Source organism: Diabrotica undecimpunctata, chromosome 6, assembly GCF_040954645.1.
Source record: "Diabrotica undecimpunctata isolate CICGRU chromosome 6, icDiaUnde3, whole genome shotgun sequence".
Classification (NCBI taxonomy): domain Eukaryota; kingdom Metazoa; phylum Arthropoda; class Insecta; order Coleoptera; family Chrysomelidae; genus Diabrotica; species Diabrotica undecimpunctata.
In genome coordinates, this window is record NC_092808.1 from 124,181,528 (window position 1) to 124,199,280 (window position 17,753).

The window sequence follows — 17,753 nt, forward strand, 5'->3', positions numbered from 1 at the left end:
TCTGCAGCATGAAAAAATCTAAATATCTCTTCAAATCTATTGCGTCTCATAGAATTCGTTACTAAAATATTATGTGTATCATCGGAGTTTTCCCAATACATTCTTACAGAATATATACAGAAATACAGAATGGAGAAGAAAGACCTGAACATCGTTGGAGTATACGGCCAGAAAATAACAAGCCTCAAACAACAAGAGAAGGATTTTAATACGAATTACAACAAATAGTACAGCTAGTCAGAGGAAAGATGACAATACTGGCCGATTTTATCGTTTGAATAGGCAACCAAGTAATACCAGGAATTAAGCAAAAACATAATGGGAACGTTAAAAACGAAAATGGAGAACTGATGAATAAATAAGAATAAACAACACATTTTTTGACCAACACAAATATACATTCAATAACATCCGTTGACAAATATATATGATAGATTATTTTATAACCAACAGAGATATACATCCATCAAAAATAATCGACTTAAGATGCTTCAACTCAGGTGATGTAGGTAGCGACCATAGCCAGGTATTATGTAAAATAAGAATCATCATGAAATAAATTACACCCAAGAAAGCGGCACCAACACAAACAAAAATAAGAGGCGAATGACGAAACACGGAGTTCACCGAATACTTATACAGAAAAAGAATATCAGAGAAGATTGCTGAGAATGAAATATTAGAAAACGATAAGCCGGAAAAAAGTCAAAAATAACATAATTAACGTAGCAACAGAAGCACGTAGAGAGAGAAAAGTAACGAACACTAATATGTCAAAAAAGAAAACGCCAGGGTTTAGAGAGACAAAATATGAAGAAAAGAAGAAAGTCTTTTTATATACAACAGGCATACAACCACTATAAAGGAATCCGAAATGAAACGAATAGTTTAGCCGGACAAATAAAAAGGGAACACTCGAAGAGCTTCTCAAAACAAATGGAACACGACTTCTACGGAACATAAAGAGAAATATGGAGAATGATCGGAGGACAAAGAAAAGCGATAAAAGAACTAGTAAAAACAAGACAAATTCAGAAGGAAACATAGGCAGACCACTTAATTTGCTAAAGGTGACAATAATGACTACTCACTATTTGCTAAAGGTGACGATAATGAACTACCAGCACTTTAGTGACTACAAAAGAAGAAATAAACATTGAGAAGGAAGAGGTAAAGAAGCATTAAGGAAATAGGAAATCACCAGGAGAGGACAGAATATCGAACGATCTCCTAAAGTACGGAGGACCAGATAGGACCAAACAACTATTAAAAATAATCCAAAAAATAATAAAACAAAACAGAATACCACAATACCTATCTTCAAAAAGCGATACAAGTCGGACCCTTGTCCGGGATAATCTGAACGAAATTATAACTAGCAAAAGAACAATAAGATTTTAAAAATTTTTGAATAAAATCCTTTATAAAAAGGTATATAAAAAACCCAGTTGGGCTATGTTGAATTGACAAAACATACATGGATGTAGCCACTAAATATGTGGGTAAAAACCCTTTAAAAATTATTAAATAAAATTTGGTTTACATTATGTCTAATTTACAGTTAAGATGTTAAAGTTACCGTTGGATTGGTAACATGGCGACATATGACTCTACATTAGTTGCGAGTCCTGAGACGGTATGTCTACGAGGACTTTGTCAAAGCAACTGGGTTTTTTATATACCTTTTTATAAAGGATTTTATTCAAAATTTTTTAATATATGGTATACAGCCAAATACAGGAACTTTGTTTCCTTGTGGATAATAAGATTTTAGACCGGAAAGATCATGAACCGACGCTATATTTATAATGTGGCTAGCACAAGAGAAATTATTAGAATGCAACAAATATCTTTCGTTGACAGCTTTACAGGTTGTAATATTTTCTTCTGGAACGCTGCTCTAAAATGATCGTATCATCCTTAATTTTCGGCTCTTTGTTATTCGCTTTTTGTTTTAGTTACAACCGTAATATTCGTATTAAGTGTTGGTATCTTGAAGTATTATATCTAATTAGAAACTTTCCCCAATTTTTTCCTTTAAACCATCCTCATTGCTTCAATCAATGTTTTTTATTGCTTCTGGAAGATATTTCTACCGTCTATAAGTTAAATGAATAAAAGCGGATTATATAAGGAAGCAGTTTCGGAAGTTCATATTATTAACTAGCATTATACTGTTAAATATACCATATTTGAATAGAAATTTTAATACTTTCGTTAAGCGATTTGCTACCGCTCAGTTTGTGAGAATTATGCATCGCATGAATGAGATCTGGATTTATCGATATAACTATTTATAGTTAGTCTAAAATAGAGCGAACCAAAATAGAATTCTGAATTTATGAAATGGTTTATTAATTTTACCATACACTGTAATTTGAACATAAACGTTTACCTACATATTTGATTATTATAATTAAATTTAATGTCCATACATTTCATTGAATAATTTTATGCAGCAATTGGGGTTGAATAAATAAATTCAGGATTCTAACATCATTGAAGATAGTTATTTATTCAAATATTAATTATTCAAATAACCCGTTACAACAGTTTTAAATACTCTTGTTAAAAAGTTAAGTTTTCACACTTTATTTGGTATTGGAAAACAGTTATATGTATATATTTTTTTGTAAAATACTTAATAAATGATTCAAAAATTAAACTTTCCATATCTTTATGATAATCTAGAGACGCGTCTTTAATTTTTTTGCAGATATTAATAATACATCGTCGATCCATCTATTTTCTCCACCACAGTGTAAAATTATAATTCTCTGTCCTGTCATGAGTATCACACCAGGTCTCATCTAAATAAACAACATTTCGTTTCATTTTTTGATACTCAGTTATCTGTCTGATATAATTATTTCTTAAAGAAATAATTATTCTAGTACTTTCCATTAGTGTTTGGCGCTTGTCTATAGTTTTTTACTTAAAATTAGAGAGAGCATCAAAATCCACTAAAAAAATAAGGTCAAATATTTAGGGATGACACTTGACAAACATTTGACTTAGAAGGATCACATTGAGGATATGTTAAACAAATGCAACAAGGGAATAAATTTCCTTAAATCGATTAATAAAACGTGGTGGGGTGCTGATGTAGACGTAAATTTATTATTTTACAGAGCGTATATTCGCTCTATTTTGGATTACGGAAGCATATTTTATGGATCAGCCAGTAATGTATTGCTAAATAAAATTAACGTAATACACAATTCAGCTCTACGTACATGTTTAGGTGCTATGAAGTCCACACCAATTCAACCCTTGTATTTGGAAGCCTTGGAACCACCTTTAAATATCAGACGAAACTTCCTGACCGAAAAATTTCTGGTAAAGACATATATAAAAAATCAATCGTTTTACACAAAGCTCATCACTCTGAATTGCTATGATTTGTCTACTAAATACTGGGAAAAAAAGAAATCGCCTTTAGTCTGCGAAGCTCTGCAACATAATATGGAAGCATTAAAAGAGATAGATAAAGCTACGTATACACTTCAAAACATCTCATATGCAACATATCATGGTTCAAATGCAGATATCATGGTACCAAAATATAGTGACAGTATACACATAAATAGAAAGATTATTCACTCAATATTATCGGAATTCGAAAACTCCGTCGTTATATATACCGATGCCTCCAAATCATCAAACGGCACTGGATGCGCTTTTTTTTATCCCATTGGAATGAATAGAACGCACATTTAAGTTGAAATCCCAGATCTCTATTTTTACAGCAGAAGCTCTTGCAATATATGAGGCCTTACTTTATGCAACAGAAAGTAACTCGGACCATATAGTGATATTATCACATTCTTTATCAGTTTTGAACTCTATTGGGAAACCGGGATTGCCAAATACGTACAGTTGCCCTTATATTTACAAAATTAAGGATATCAAACAAAAGTTAGTAACAAGGGGCAAAAATGTACTTTTTGTTTGGATTAAAGCACATATAGGTTTGGAAAATAACGAACATGTAGACCAATTAGCAAGAGAAAGTATTATGTCTGGTAGAGAAACTTCGTATAAAATCACGGCTTGCGACTTTCTGGCTTCCTTAAAATTAAGATTATACGAAAGGTGGGATAATATATGGAAGGAATATTCCATTGTTAGCCCAAATAGATACACTTCTCTTCAAACAGATATTCCTAAAACTCCTTGGTATAAGTTTTTTAATGTACCTAGAAAATATGTTACCACGATCATAAGACTGAGATTTGGGCATGCTTGTTACCCCAAACATTTATTTAAACTTAAGGTTTTAGATAATGATCAATGTTAATTTTGTACAGAAAAAGGAAACCTAGATCATGTATTTTTCAGTTGCCCCAGAAATACTATAATTTCATCCAGATTAATAAATAATTTACATAAACACAATATATTAGCCCCTTGGAACCTTCAGTACCTATTATCATTAGACTCGAGAGCAGTGTATGATTTATTAGTTATGTTTTTATAAGATAGTAAAATAACCATGTAAATAATTATACATTAGTTAATAACGTAACCTTTGTCTCTAACCCAATTGTTTAAATTCCTTTCTTACCGTGGCCTAGTGTTGTATGTAAAAAAAATGCCTTGATGGGCCCCTAGGCGAGAAGAGAGTGACCCTGTTTACCTGTTTACTGTTTTGTATATTTATTTTAATATAAACTCAGACAACCTTTTTTCTACCATGTTGAGTCTGGCTGAATGACTAAAAGTCTATGCCAAAAAAAAATACTTAAAATTATGGGTTTTAAGAAATCATCAGTGTTGTTGCTGAACACGAGAGAATGTCTTTTCGAACCAGTTCACTTCGAAGGCTTCCAATAGTTGGAAAAATATTAGCCGCATCCATTTTGCATATTATTCTGATTATAGGTTTCTTTAAGTATGGTTCTATTTGTCTGAATTTGCCACAATCCTTTCTCCTCTCATCCTCTGTCTAGAAGAAGAGGTTTTCCTATAATCTTGTAGCAGATTGCTTTGGGCACTCTGATTTAAAAAAAACATGTTTCTGCATTTGCCTCTGATTTAGACAATTTAGAACACAATCCTTCATAAACATGTTTCAGCATATGTTTGGGATCATCAGATAGGTATTGAAAATGTCGCTTACGTTTTACTACACAGCTTTGAAAATATTCCAATTGATTAGAGGGTTCCACTGGCTCTTCAGCTGCAGAATTATTATCACGCCACGGGTGCCACATTTTAAAAGTATCTTCGTCAAATTCAAGTTTCACCACTTTTTCACCGCTCAGTTTCACAACTCTGCCAATTGCAGTTCACTCCTTGAATTTAACTGAACGCTGTAGTAGTTATGGTTATACTAAAAATATTCTTGTTTCGCAAAATCTGATTGCGCTGCTTTAAAAATAAATACATACATTCCTAACATTAAAAAGGAAGTCAACATTTTATTTACTGTACTTTAAAGTGAACATGAAGCTGGGAGAGGAACCCAAGAGGTGGGATCCTGTTTAGGGAAGTTCCACCTCTTAAAAACTTAGTTCTGTGTTCTGTTGTGGTGGTCAAAACCGCAGTATTAATCTAGTACTTTTAATGATGCACACATTGCATAACCATCTATCTCTCGATTCTATCACTTGACATTTCTTACTACCATCTTCTGTCCAATGATTTAGAATTTGGGAATGTTCACCCACTTTTAATGTTGATGAAATCAATTGTTCCAGCATGTCTTCAGCTTCTTATAAGACATCCGAAAATATTTAAGTATTCTTCTTTAATGAAGATTTCTTTGTCCTTTTAGTCCATTAATTTGAAAGCATATTCTAATGCTGTTAAGAACAATTTTGGGGACATAGTGTCGCCTTCTCCTGATGTCGATTTTATTGGTTGTCCCGTAAAGATTTATAGTAGCTGTTGAATTTTCATATATATTTCTGATGATGGACTAGCGATTATGTATTTGCTGATACAAATCGGGTTTTCTTCACATCCTGTTGGTGACTATGCGTGTATATAATTTAAAAAGCTGATCTAAGGCTAATGGTCTGTAGTTCCCATGGTCAGCTGGATCTCCCTTTTTGAGGAGGATGATCAATATGGCGTTATTCTATTTTTCAGGGATTTCTTGTTTATGTAGACTTAGCTTAAATAGTTTCTGTATTTTATTTATCAGTTCTTTTCCCGCGCTTTGACATTTTTCATCTTATTAGGGGTGTTATGTATTTCGTCTATTGTTATGTCTGGAATTTCTTTTGAGCCTTGGTTTATTATTTTTGTTCATAGCGCCCATGGTTTTCTTTCATTTTGTTTTTTTCGGGGCTTATTTTTCTTTCTTTTTTGGTTTCTTAGACAAAATCTGTCTTGGTGTCTGCGACTGGTTTGGTAATTCTGTTAAAATTTGTTGGAGGTTTTAGGTTTAGGGAGTCAGTTGTTAAACAACCTTTGTTGTTTAACATTTTATATATCTCTCAGGTTTTATGACTTCTTATTAATATTCAAATATTTGTACAGTTTTAAGTAATTTCGTAGAAATTCTGACATTGTTTTTAAGAAAAATTTAGAAAAGTACTTTTATTTTGCAATAGTTTATTATTAATTAGTTTTAATTATTATGCAGATTAGTACATAGCATACAGAAACTGTATGCCAATAAACAAGTAGAACTAACGAATGACCACTTGACAGTGATTTGGTACTTTAGCTCTCAATACTCAATAAAGTTTAGAGTGGAAACTTGCTACAAAAAAAATGTTATGCAACAGAAGTAATTTTGAATCATTCCCTGGCTTTTTGGTTGGATTTTTGCTCCCCACGTGACCGTTACAGTATATTCCCACAAAGTCCTGCATGCCTGAAGAAGACTAATAAAACCTGAATAAACCTAATAAAACCTGAACAAATATTAAAACCATGGAAAAGGAAATGTGAAGGGATGGGAATACCAATCCGGAACAACTTCTTGTACACATTAAGCTTTGCAGATGACCAAGTGGTAACGGCTCAAGATGAAAAAGATCTGTGCTATATGCTCCGAAAATTAGAAAAGGAATACACAAAAAATGGACTGGAAATAAATCTAGAAAAGACCGAATATTTAACAACAGAGCAAGAACCAGTGAGAAACTTGGAAATGGACGATAATAGGGAAATTAACGACTGACAAATTCAAATATTTAGGATTCATACTCTCAAAAAATGGAACCACCGAGCAAGAGATAACCAGCAAATTAGCACAAACAAGAACACGTATTAAACAAATGAACGGGGTACTGTGGGATAGACAGATTACCAGAAATACACAGAAGAGAATTTATAACACCTTCCTTACGCAGTATAATGACCTATGGAGCAGAGAATTGGGTAATAAATAAACGAAACAGGTCCAAAATCACAGCAACTGAACTGGAGTTCATGAGAAGAAGCTGCAGAGTGACAAAAATGGATCGCATCAGAAATGACGAAATAAAACAAAGAATGGCAGTAGAACAAGATATACTCAGCTACATCGAAGAAAAACGTTTAATTTGGTATGGACATGTGAGAAGAACATATCATACAAGGTGGATAGCAAAGATTTCGGATTGGAGCCCAATAGGAAGGAGGAAAAGAGGTAGACCCCGAAGATCATGGAGGGATGAAGTGGACGAGGCCATGGAAAGACGAGACATTGGAGAATGAGAATGACAGAACAGAAAGGACTGGAGACGTTGGCTGAAAGAAGGAAGGCGGCGACATCTGTAAAAATCCTTATATAGATAGATAGATAGGACAGGTGGGAATTAGATATAGCCAAATAAATACTCGGATCAACTGAGTACATGACATAGCAGCAACAGCTGTCATTAACTGTAGATTTTGATTGAACATTCATACACATACACACTTACACCCTTCTAGTTAAAATCTATGGAGAAGCTATGAGCATATTAACGTGTGTATTAAAAACGGCGTCAGTAGGTATGGCTAACGATCATACCAATGTGGCGGTGGGATCAGGGCCTGACTCAATAATATTAAAACTGCTATACAAATATGACTAGTTATTTAGAAGATTTAATCATAATCTAAAAAAGTTGCAATACATTTTTAATAAACTATGATTTATTTATCCCGCGGTAAACACTAAAAACACGACATATTATACATAAGATATATCTGAAAGAGATAATAATATAAATAATATTTCAAAGGGTAAAATGAATGTACGGTATGAAATAAAAGAAATACATTGATAACTACAAATTAACTGATACTTAAAAATTTAGTTCAATTAACAAAGTTAGAAAAGTTGTTAAAAAACAAAATTGAATATCTGACGAATATCACAGTGGAAATACTGTGTAGAAATAAAAATAATTATGTTGTAGTAGTTACTGCATACAGCCATAGTTTATTATTCAAATTATTAAAATATATATAATTGTCCTATTTCTGTTGATACAGGATGTTATTCGGCGATCCGTAGCTTAGTGAGTTTTTTTTAATTTGTTGTCATAATTTCGTTATTAATAATAATTAATATATTTTAATGAAATGTTTTTCATATCAATTAGAAGCCATTCTAAATCATGTTCATTTAATTTTAGGTTACTGACCAAGATGTTGCTGATGTTCTTCTGTGTGAAGGCTATCATAATGTTCCCGATTTTGATAGTTTTTCATTTGTACCTAGAAGGGTACTTCACAGAGAAATACCTTGTTATATACTAAAAATGTTTGATAATTTGAATCTATTCGATCACTTCAGAATTAAAAGAGATGTTCTTACAAGATTTCTACTGTATGTTAAAAAAGGTTATAGGGAATTACCGTATCACAACTGGATTCACGCTTTTTCAACCACACATTTTGCCTATTTGGCTTTGAAGAATTTCAGTTTGGTGGAAAAAAAGTATTTAACGTAAGTTCTTTTATATATAATGTACCACAACTACTATACTATAATTCACATTCACTATATGCCAGAAATAACTACATTGTTGTCAGTTTTTAATCGTACCTACAATCGTACGTTATGGGCCGGCTCCTATAAAAGAATTATAATTTCGGAAATATTTATGAATGTGAAACGGAAAAATACTACATTTTTTTAATTATATAATTTTTCTGTTGGTATTTTAAAAATAGAAAGTTATATTTCGGAAATCTGGTCTTTTCGGAATTATATCTTCTGTTCAAAATTGTTTACAATTCGTGGAAATGAAATAATTATTTGTATAATCCGTTTTTGATCTTAATGTCCTTTTAATGACACACTTTCTCTACCTGCATTGACAGTTACAGACATTAAAAAATAATTTAGAATTAAAAAAATATACCTATTTATAAATTCAAAATTATTGTCTAATGCCAGCAATTATAAATTCAGGTAAATACTTGAGAGTCATTAAAAGAATTTTGAGTTGATATCAGACGTTTGTGTCGTGTCAGTGTCAAAATGGCCGCGAGTGTAATAAAATTCAAAAACGGTAATTTGTTAAATAGTGAATGCAAAAAAATAGTGTTAAATGTTTTTAACTATTTATCAAACAGTAATAATGATAAAAGTGTGTCAACAATAGTGCGGGAAGTTTCTGCTATGACTGCAGTCTCTGAGCGAACGATATTCCGATATAGAAGTGAAAGTAAAAATGGTCCACTCGTAACTCCTATAAGAAAAAAAAGAACCGGTTATTTGAATAGTCGTGAGAATAGATATGATGAAGCAACTCGGTCTAGAATAAGACAAGTAGTGCACGGTTTTTTTATGGACAATATTCCTCCAACCCTTGACGTAGTACTAGAAAAAATTAAGCAAATGGAGCATCTTCCTAATTTTTCCAAGAGTACGTTGAGAAGACTATTGCACGACATGGGTTTTATATATGGCAAACAAGGTAGAAATTCAATATTAATAGAAAAACAAGAAATAGTCGCTTGGAGGCGTCACTATCTCCGGGAAATAAAGAAACTGAGGAACGAAGGAGCCAATATCATTTATATGGACGAATCATGGGTTAATACTGGAATAACCAATGGGCAAGTATGGCAAGATACAACAATAAAAAATAGCCGACAGGCTTTCGTAAATGGACTTACCACAGGTTTAAAAACTCCGACCGGAAAAGGACCAAGATTTGTTTTAGTCCATGCAGGAAACAAAGACGGATTTGTTGAAGGTGCTGACATCACTTTTCTTGCCAAAAAAGGTGCTGAAGATTACCATGAAGAGATGGACGGAGATCTATTTGAAAAATGGTTTGAAGAGATGTTAATACCGAATCTCCCAAAAAATAAAAAGAATGTCATTATCTTGGACAATGCATCTTATCACTCTAGGAAATTAAATTTTCCCAAACAATATTGGGTGAAACGTCAAATTAAGGAGTGGCTCTATGAAAAGGACATTTATTTTGAAGAAGATTACTTAAAAAATGAACTTCTGAAAACTGCTAATGTATTTAAAAATATTTATGACAAATACAAAATTGATTGTATTGGTGAAAAATACAGGAATCACAGTGACGAACAATGCCGCGTAGATGTACATATCTTAAGACTTTCGCCTTATCACTGTGAACTGAACCCAATAGAAATGGTGTGGAGTGAAGTGAAACGGTACGTGTCCTCTAAGAATTCAAGTTTCAAACAAAACGACGTTAAAACATTGATTTATGAAGGTTATGATAAAGTACAGAACAATGGACATTGGAAACCATGTTATAAAATTGGAGAATAATTTTTGGACAGTAGACAACATTCAAGATGACATTGAACCTATTAGAATTTCATTAAACGATGACTCTGAAGATGAACTAGATTATGAAAATGAAGATGATTGAAAATTGTTTTTCGGGGGTATTCTTTTCTCAGTAAAGGTAATAAAATATTTAGTTGATCTGGTTGAAATGTAGCACACTTAAATAACTCATTAATCGACATAATTTCAAGTAGTTATATTAGACGTCATTATGCAAAAAATAAAGTTATGAACATTTAATAAATTAGTGCACAATTGAGGTCCCTAGAACACAAGGGGTGTAAGTGCCAAAAACAAAGTTTTGAAAAATCTTTGTTCAAAGTTCGATATAAATTTAAAAACCTAGGTAGCACTTTTTCAGTTTTCAGCATGTTTTCAATGACATGTAATTTTTGATGGTGTTATTGTTGTTAATGTAGAAAGTTTGAAGCCAAAAGTACGTGCCTGTTGTTAGATATCAGTTGCTAAGTGATAAGCAACTGCACTTACACCCTTGTGTTCTAGGGGCCTCAATTAGGGGTTTTTTGCAATTATCTCAGTCATTTGTTTATGTATTTTAATTTACAAACTAAAAAATTAAAAAACTGTTTAAGATCTGCAACATTTATTTGAAACATTTTTCCCTAAAATGCACGAGGAACAAAATAGGCAAAAAAATGATTTTTTCCAAACTTCATCTTTCTTTAAAAAATAAACAAAGCAAAATTGGCTGTAATTCTTCAAGGAATTATCATCAGTTATCCCTTATCTGCCGTTTAGAACATTAAAAAACCTGTAGAATATTTTTCATATTTTTTTCCCTATTAACTGCGGTATTATGTATAAAAGCATTTTAGGAATTATTACCATTTATTTCATTCACGAATTTTCTATTAACAACTTTAGCTTACCTAAACATATCTTAGTTTACCGTGAGTTTGGCCCTGCTTATTTTACAAAAGTAGCACAACTTACAATGGCAGTAGAATTGGCAACGCTGTTATCCTATATCCGTACACTGCCATCTCAACGTGACTTTATCTATAGTCGATCTGCTTCTTGAGCCCGGCACAAAGATTCTCATTTATCGTATTAATAAAACTCCAATATAGCTCTATCTGTGTCACTTACATAGAATGCTCGAAAAATCTTTCTCTTTTCATACGCTCCAATACGATAATGGCACAAGATTATCCCGTCGAATAACCTTCACTGTGAGTGGCGGAGCTTGTATGACGCACACAGTTGCCAGATTTTTATTAATCTACGAAGATAAAAAGAAATACACACAAAAAATTAACTGGCATCAAGACGTTTTAAAGTTAAAAATATGTTTCTGTGCAAAAATAAGGTAGTGTTATGGCTCTATGGCACTACCTCACGGGCCAAGATATTTAGTTGGTTCCATACTTTATCCCAACCCCGTATGTATATGAAAGTGTTGTTCTTAACATTGATATTTATTTTATTTTTTTTAATGTTTTTAAAGTTATGCAATACTTGTGACTAGTGTAAAACTGGTCAGTTTTAGGGATGTTAACTTTATTAATGACAACCACATTTTTTATAGAAAATTGGAATCCCTGGCTTATTTAATCTCATGTTTGTGCCATGATATTGATCATAGAGGAACAACGAATGCATTCCAGCAACAATCAGATACCGTATTAGCCAGTTTATATTCTAGCGAAGGTTCAGTGATGGAAAGACATCATCTATCACAAACATTGTGTATACTCAACATGGAGGTAAGTTGTATTATACGTGTAATCAAATTGATGTTTTCAGTTTAACTGCGTGCTTATTTAACATTAAAATAAATAAAAAATTTATATCCGCAAATCGTTAGCGTACGAATAAAAAAAAATATATTATACAGGGTGTCCACGAACTCTCTTTATTTTTTCATTCATTTTATATCATTGGTAATCGATTTAATTACATTATTTGTTTCAGGGATGCAATTTTCTAGAAAATTTAAACAGGGAAGACTACATTATATGTTTAGATCTGATAAAAAATATGATTCTCGCTACCGATCTTGCCGTCCATTATAGGATACATTCACGACAGTTAACTATGGCGAAGGTAAGCAAAATATATTTCTATTATCTTCCCTGTTTCTTTTTTGTTAGTTTATAACAATTCTTTATTGTGTTTTTCACTTCTATGAACAATCCTGCCCATAATCTACCGTTACTGAGCAACGGACCCTTCGATCTTATTGTGTACGATGTCCAAAATTAGTTCTTCATAATCTAGATCACTATGTACGGTACAGTATAATTCGAAGTTATATCTTTGCGCCACTGCCCTTGGCCGTTTGTAGTTCCAAATATTTTGAGGGATATTTTAGGTTCAAATATTCCCAAAAGTCTTTCATCCTTGTGCGTTATAGTCCATGTTTCCGCCCTTATGCGAGGACCGGTCTTAGCAGTGTTTTGTAGGTATGTGAAACCGTAAACACGTTCAAAATAAAGAGTGTTTGGTAAACCGAAAACAACTTGTTTCCATACGACTGATTGCAGTTACTACGACGACATGTACTTTTTATGTTTAAGATAATATGTACTATTATGATTTGCTTTTTCTTACTTTTATATTAACCTTTTTACCTATTTATTTTCTTTAATTAATTATTTAATTAATTATCTAACTGTCGCAAAAGCATACATAAAAAAATAATCTAAGGGTGCCTTTTTATTATACAAAAAAATTAAATCAGCTTAGGTTATACTTATCTTTTCTCGTGGCTTCCCGTATATCTTAGTTGTTCCTTATCGGGATAAAATAGGAAAAGGAAATAAATAGAAATAAATATCTTTTATTATCAAAAGAAATAATATTAAGATTTGATGAAAATTGTACCACATAAATTAATTTTAATCTACCAAATATTTATGGGTTTGTTTTTTTATAACATTGATAAAACAACATAAATAAGAAATTTGAATATTCGTAAAATAATTATATTTCCTATGAAAATTTTGAAAAATTGGAATCTTTGTTCATATGTTTTTGTACTCAAAAAATATAAAATTCTGAATATTATAAAAAGAAAAATTTTAAATTTATTAAGCAATATTCATAATAAATTATCCATTGACGTAAAAATGTTTTTTTATAAAATTTATGATATTTTAAACTAGCAATCATTTTTGATCTTCTGATGGTATAGAGTCTTTTATTTGAAACATACAAAAATTCTGTCACAAGAAATAAATGACTGACCTTTTAAATCACACACGACGATGTCTCCTTTCGACCAAAACAGCTCCCTCTTGTTGATTATTTTAGGCTACCAATCAAAGCCTTCTCCGTTCTAAGTATCCAACTATCAGCATGCCAGCAACTCTTTCTCCAAAACACGAGCAGCCCTCTTTTACCAGTACTCGTTCAAACAAACTCCAAAATTCTCTTCTCTCTTTCATATACTAACAATCTCCTGATACCCAAGTATTTTTTTAACTTGTGTCGCAAATATTTTTAATAGTTATAGTTCTTGTGATTTACTCACTTGACTTTATAGAATCAAGAAGGTATTCGACTTCTCAACTTTGACCTATCTCTCGTTCCACCTTTCAGCCAACCACTTCTCACTATTAACAAACTGGTACTTTCTTCTTAACGGACCAGTTGCCAAAACTTCACTTGCTGATCTCGGATGACCATCACATAATAATTCTTTTCTAATCCAAACTTTCAAACATTCACTCTCTTTCATCTCCATTCCAAACTCGCTAACCAATCAGAAAATTACTATATCCCACCTCTCATTTTACATCAGAAAAACCCCAAGCATCGCTTCTAAACAAATTTCTTTGATAAATGATAACGTTTTTATCTTATACTTTCTAAATACAAGAACTACCTGGTGACTTTTGCCTTTCCAGCGAAACAAAACAAAAGGCTTTTAAAATATAATATCTACAAATACTGGGAAACAATTGTCTATTCACATTTAAATATTTACTAATGTTTTTCAGTGCTTCAGGGTAAAACTCATTATGTATAAACCCACTGCTTAAAACTAACTTAAAACAAATATTTACAACTCGACATACAGGGCGTTGCAAATTTATGTGCCCGCGTTCTATAAACAAATAAAAATTTTATTTTATCTTTAATTGATAAAATGAAACATAACAGTACTTTTTAATTTTTGATATAAAAATGTGTCATTGATAACATCGATGAAGACATGAGAAATATGGGAATACGTGCTTGGTGGAGGACGTATTCCCATATTCGATGGACTCCCATGGACGATGGATAGGGACGACTGGAGAGAAATTGTTGATGAGGCTAGGACCCACTTCTTCTTCTTCTTCAAGTGCCTTCTCCGCGGCGGAGGTCGGAAATCATCATAGCTATTCGAACTTTTGGGACGGCTGTTCTGAAAAGTTCATTTGATGTACATCCGTACCACTCTCTAAAGTTGCGCAGCCATGACATTCTACGCCTCCGTATGCTTCTCTTTCCTTGGATCTTTCCCTGCATAATCAGTTGGAGCAAGGTGTATTTCTCTAGGACCCACGCCGCGTCGTAAAGCCAGAATAATGATGAAAAATGTGTCATTCCCGTTTGAAATCAATATCAATGACATGAGATGTCATGAATTGTAATGTAGCGGGAATAATTATTAATTTTTTGCAAAAAAAGTTTGCATGAGAATTGAAATACAAAATAGACCTGTCCTAACTTTATCGGAAAAAATGATCAATTCATACCATAATTGAACGTATTTGCACTTACTGAACGCACTGTATATATTTTTTATTTTTCAGGAGAGTTATAACAATACAGATCCCGAACACAGATATTATTTATGCAGTTTACTGATGACCTGTGCAGATTTGTCAGATCAAACCAAGGTATTGTAGAATGTTATTGTAAATTATTGATAATACTAATGCTCTAGTTAATAATGTTTGTCCATTGTTTTAGGACTGGGGTGAGACTAAAAGTGTTGCCCAACTGATATACGCAGAATTTTTCACTCAAGGTGATATGATGAAGAAAATGGGCAAAGAACCTGACAATATGATGGATAGAGAAAAAGCTTCCATTCCTGATCACCAGTTGGAATTTTTGACGGATTGCTGTATTTGTATATACAGGTAAATTTGTTCTCTTACCCACATTCAATATACAAAGAGATACTTAAACTATTTTACACTTGTTCGTATCTTTGTTTGATAATAACTGTTATTTATATTTATTTCTATAATTTTCTTTGCTCACCAAGGTGGTATTCTTCAACACGTAGCACTACAATATTCAAATCCTTACTCTCAGAATATATGCTAGACAATCAGTAGATCTTATTATTAAAAAAATATTTTCAACCATCGTGCAATCTCCTACAGTAATATTATTTACAATCATTTTTACAATCATATTATTTACAATCAATCGTTGTGGTTTATTCTCATAAAACCTAGTATATAATATAAAAATGCCGTAAGAAAATAATTTCAGAATTATACAGCACAAGCAGTAATTTTAATGGTGCCCAAAATAACAAATTAGGAAGCTGCACAAACATTACATAAAATAGAGGAAGATTACATCAGACGAAATCAGTAGAGAAGTAAAGACATTAGGCCAACAAAAAATTGGATAAGTTTTAGGAGTTATAGAAATAGGACAAATGCCAGCTGAATAGAGAGCATCTCAGCACCTGTATGCAAAAACAAAGAGGATGTTCAATAGTATACACATTAGAGGGCCATAAAAATGCACAATATGAAAATATGAGATAGAAATTAATAGCTAGGGAGTAGAAAACGAAAATTAGTTTAGATGTATGTGAGGTAGGTCAACACAGATAGCAATTTTAATGGCAATGAGACAATAACAAACAGCAACAAATATTCGTATGATACTCATTGATCTTGAGACAGCATATGACAGAAAACTTCGAGAGATTCCTTGGTGTGAAAATATGAAGGGAACTCTACGGTGAATATGCGAAAGAGAGATAGTATAATGGAGTACCAACTGGTTTAGAACTACGAACGAAACACCCGGAAGAGAGAATAATAATACAGGTGTCCTTAATTCCTTGTTCACTGAATTTATTTATCATTTATTTACTATTTGTATACTTTTTTTACAAATTATTTACAATTTATTTTGTTAATAGAATTCTAGCCAAGATATTTTCAAGTGCAGAATGTCTGGTAGATGCCATACTGAAAAATATTCAAGCCTGGGAAGTATCAAAAAATGTTTTCAGTGCTTTATGTGTAGAAGGTACTACATCTTACGAAGTGTTAGTAAGCAATGAATTCGAAAATGCCGTACAAGAAGCTCTACAAAATTTGACCCAGGAGGAACAACAAGGTCCAAATGGAGAATAATACATGTATATTTAAGTACAACTTGTGCAATAATTGTAGTGCTGTTGTGTTTGTGTATATACATACAAAGCATTTTTGCAACATTTATTTTTGTTATATTTTAATAAATGTTTATCATGTTGTTTTATGTTAAAAATTGTGGTTAGAGTGAGTCGAATATATATATATATATATATATATATATATATATATATATATATATATATATATATATATATATATATATATATATATATATATATATATATATATGCAAAATAAATCTTCCAGAAAAACTTTCTATAAGCTTAGATGTATGTCTATGTCTCAGGGGCACAACGTTTTGCCAGTATTTGTATATATTTGCGAGTTCTTAAATGTAAGGTTATTGCCTATCATCGGATATGCACAGGTATTTACAAACTCCAAACAGTAAGATACCCAAGGTGTAAATACGTATTTTTCATTAAATTGGTAGTTTACCGAGGTGCTATCTACTCTGACGATAATAATTATTCTTTTCTTTCCATCGCTGTAGTCCAAATCTGCAAAATAAATATTCCAGAAAAGTTTCTATAGCTCTACACGTAAGCTTATATATGTAGAAGCTACAGAAATCTTTCTGGAAGCTTTATTTTGTACATTTCGGTTAATGCAAAGTTCAGAAAACAATTATTAGATTGTTTTCGTTTTGTAGATGATACCTTTGAAAG

General features: G+C 32.0%; 1 protein-coding gene across 2 annotated transcripts in view; it reads left to right on the forward strand.

The window, feature by feature from the left end:
* The window catches only part of LOC140443817 (cGMP-dependent 3',5'-cyclic phosphodiesterase-like), an 88,453-nt gene extending 71,270 nt beyond the window's left edge, over positions 1-17,183 (forward strand). For both annotated transcript variants that reach the window (XM_072535280.1, XM_072535278.1), the window contains 6 exons: positions 8,565-8,878; positions 12,267-12,444; positions 12,653-12,784; positions 15,484-15,570; positions 15,644-15,816; positions 16,845-17,183. In XM_072535280.1, coding sequence (XP_072391381.1) covers positions 8,565-8,878; positions 12,267-12,444; positions 12,653-12,784; positions 15,484-15,570; positions 15,644-15,816; positions 16,845-17,061 — 1,101 coding nt within the window. In that variant the 3' untranslated portion in view covers positions 17,062-17,183. The remainder of the gene's footprint in view (positions 1-8,564; positions 8,879-12,266; positions 12,445-12,652; positions 12,785-15,483; positions 15,571-15,643; positions 15,817-16,844) is intronic.
* Positions 17,184-17,753: the final 570 nt, after the last annotated feature.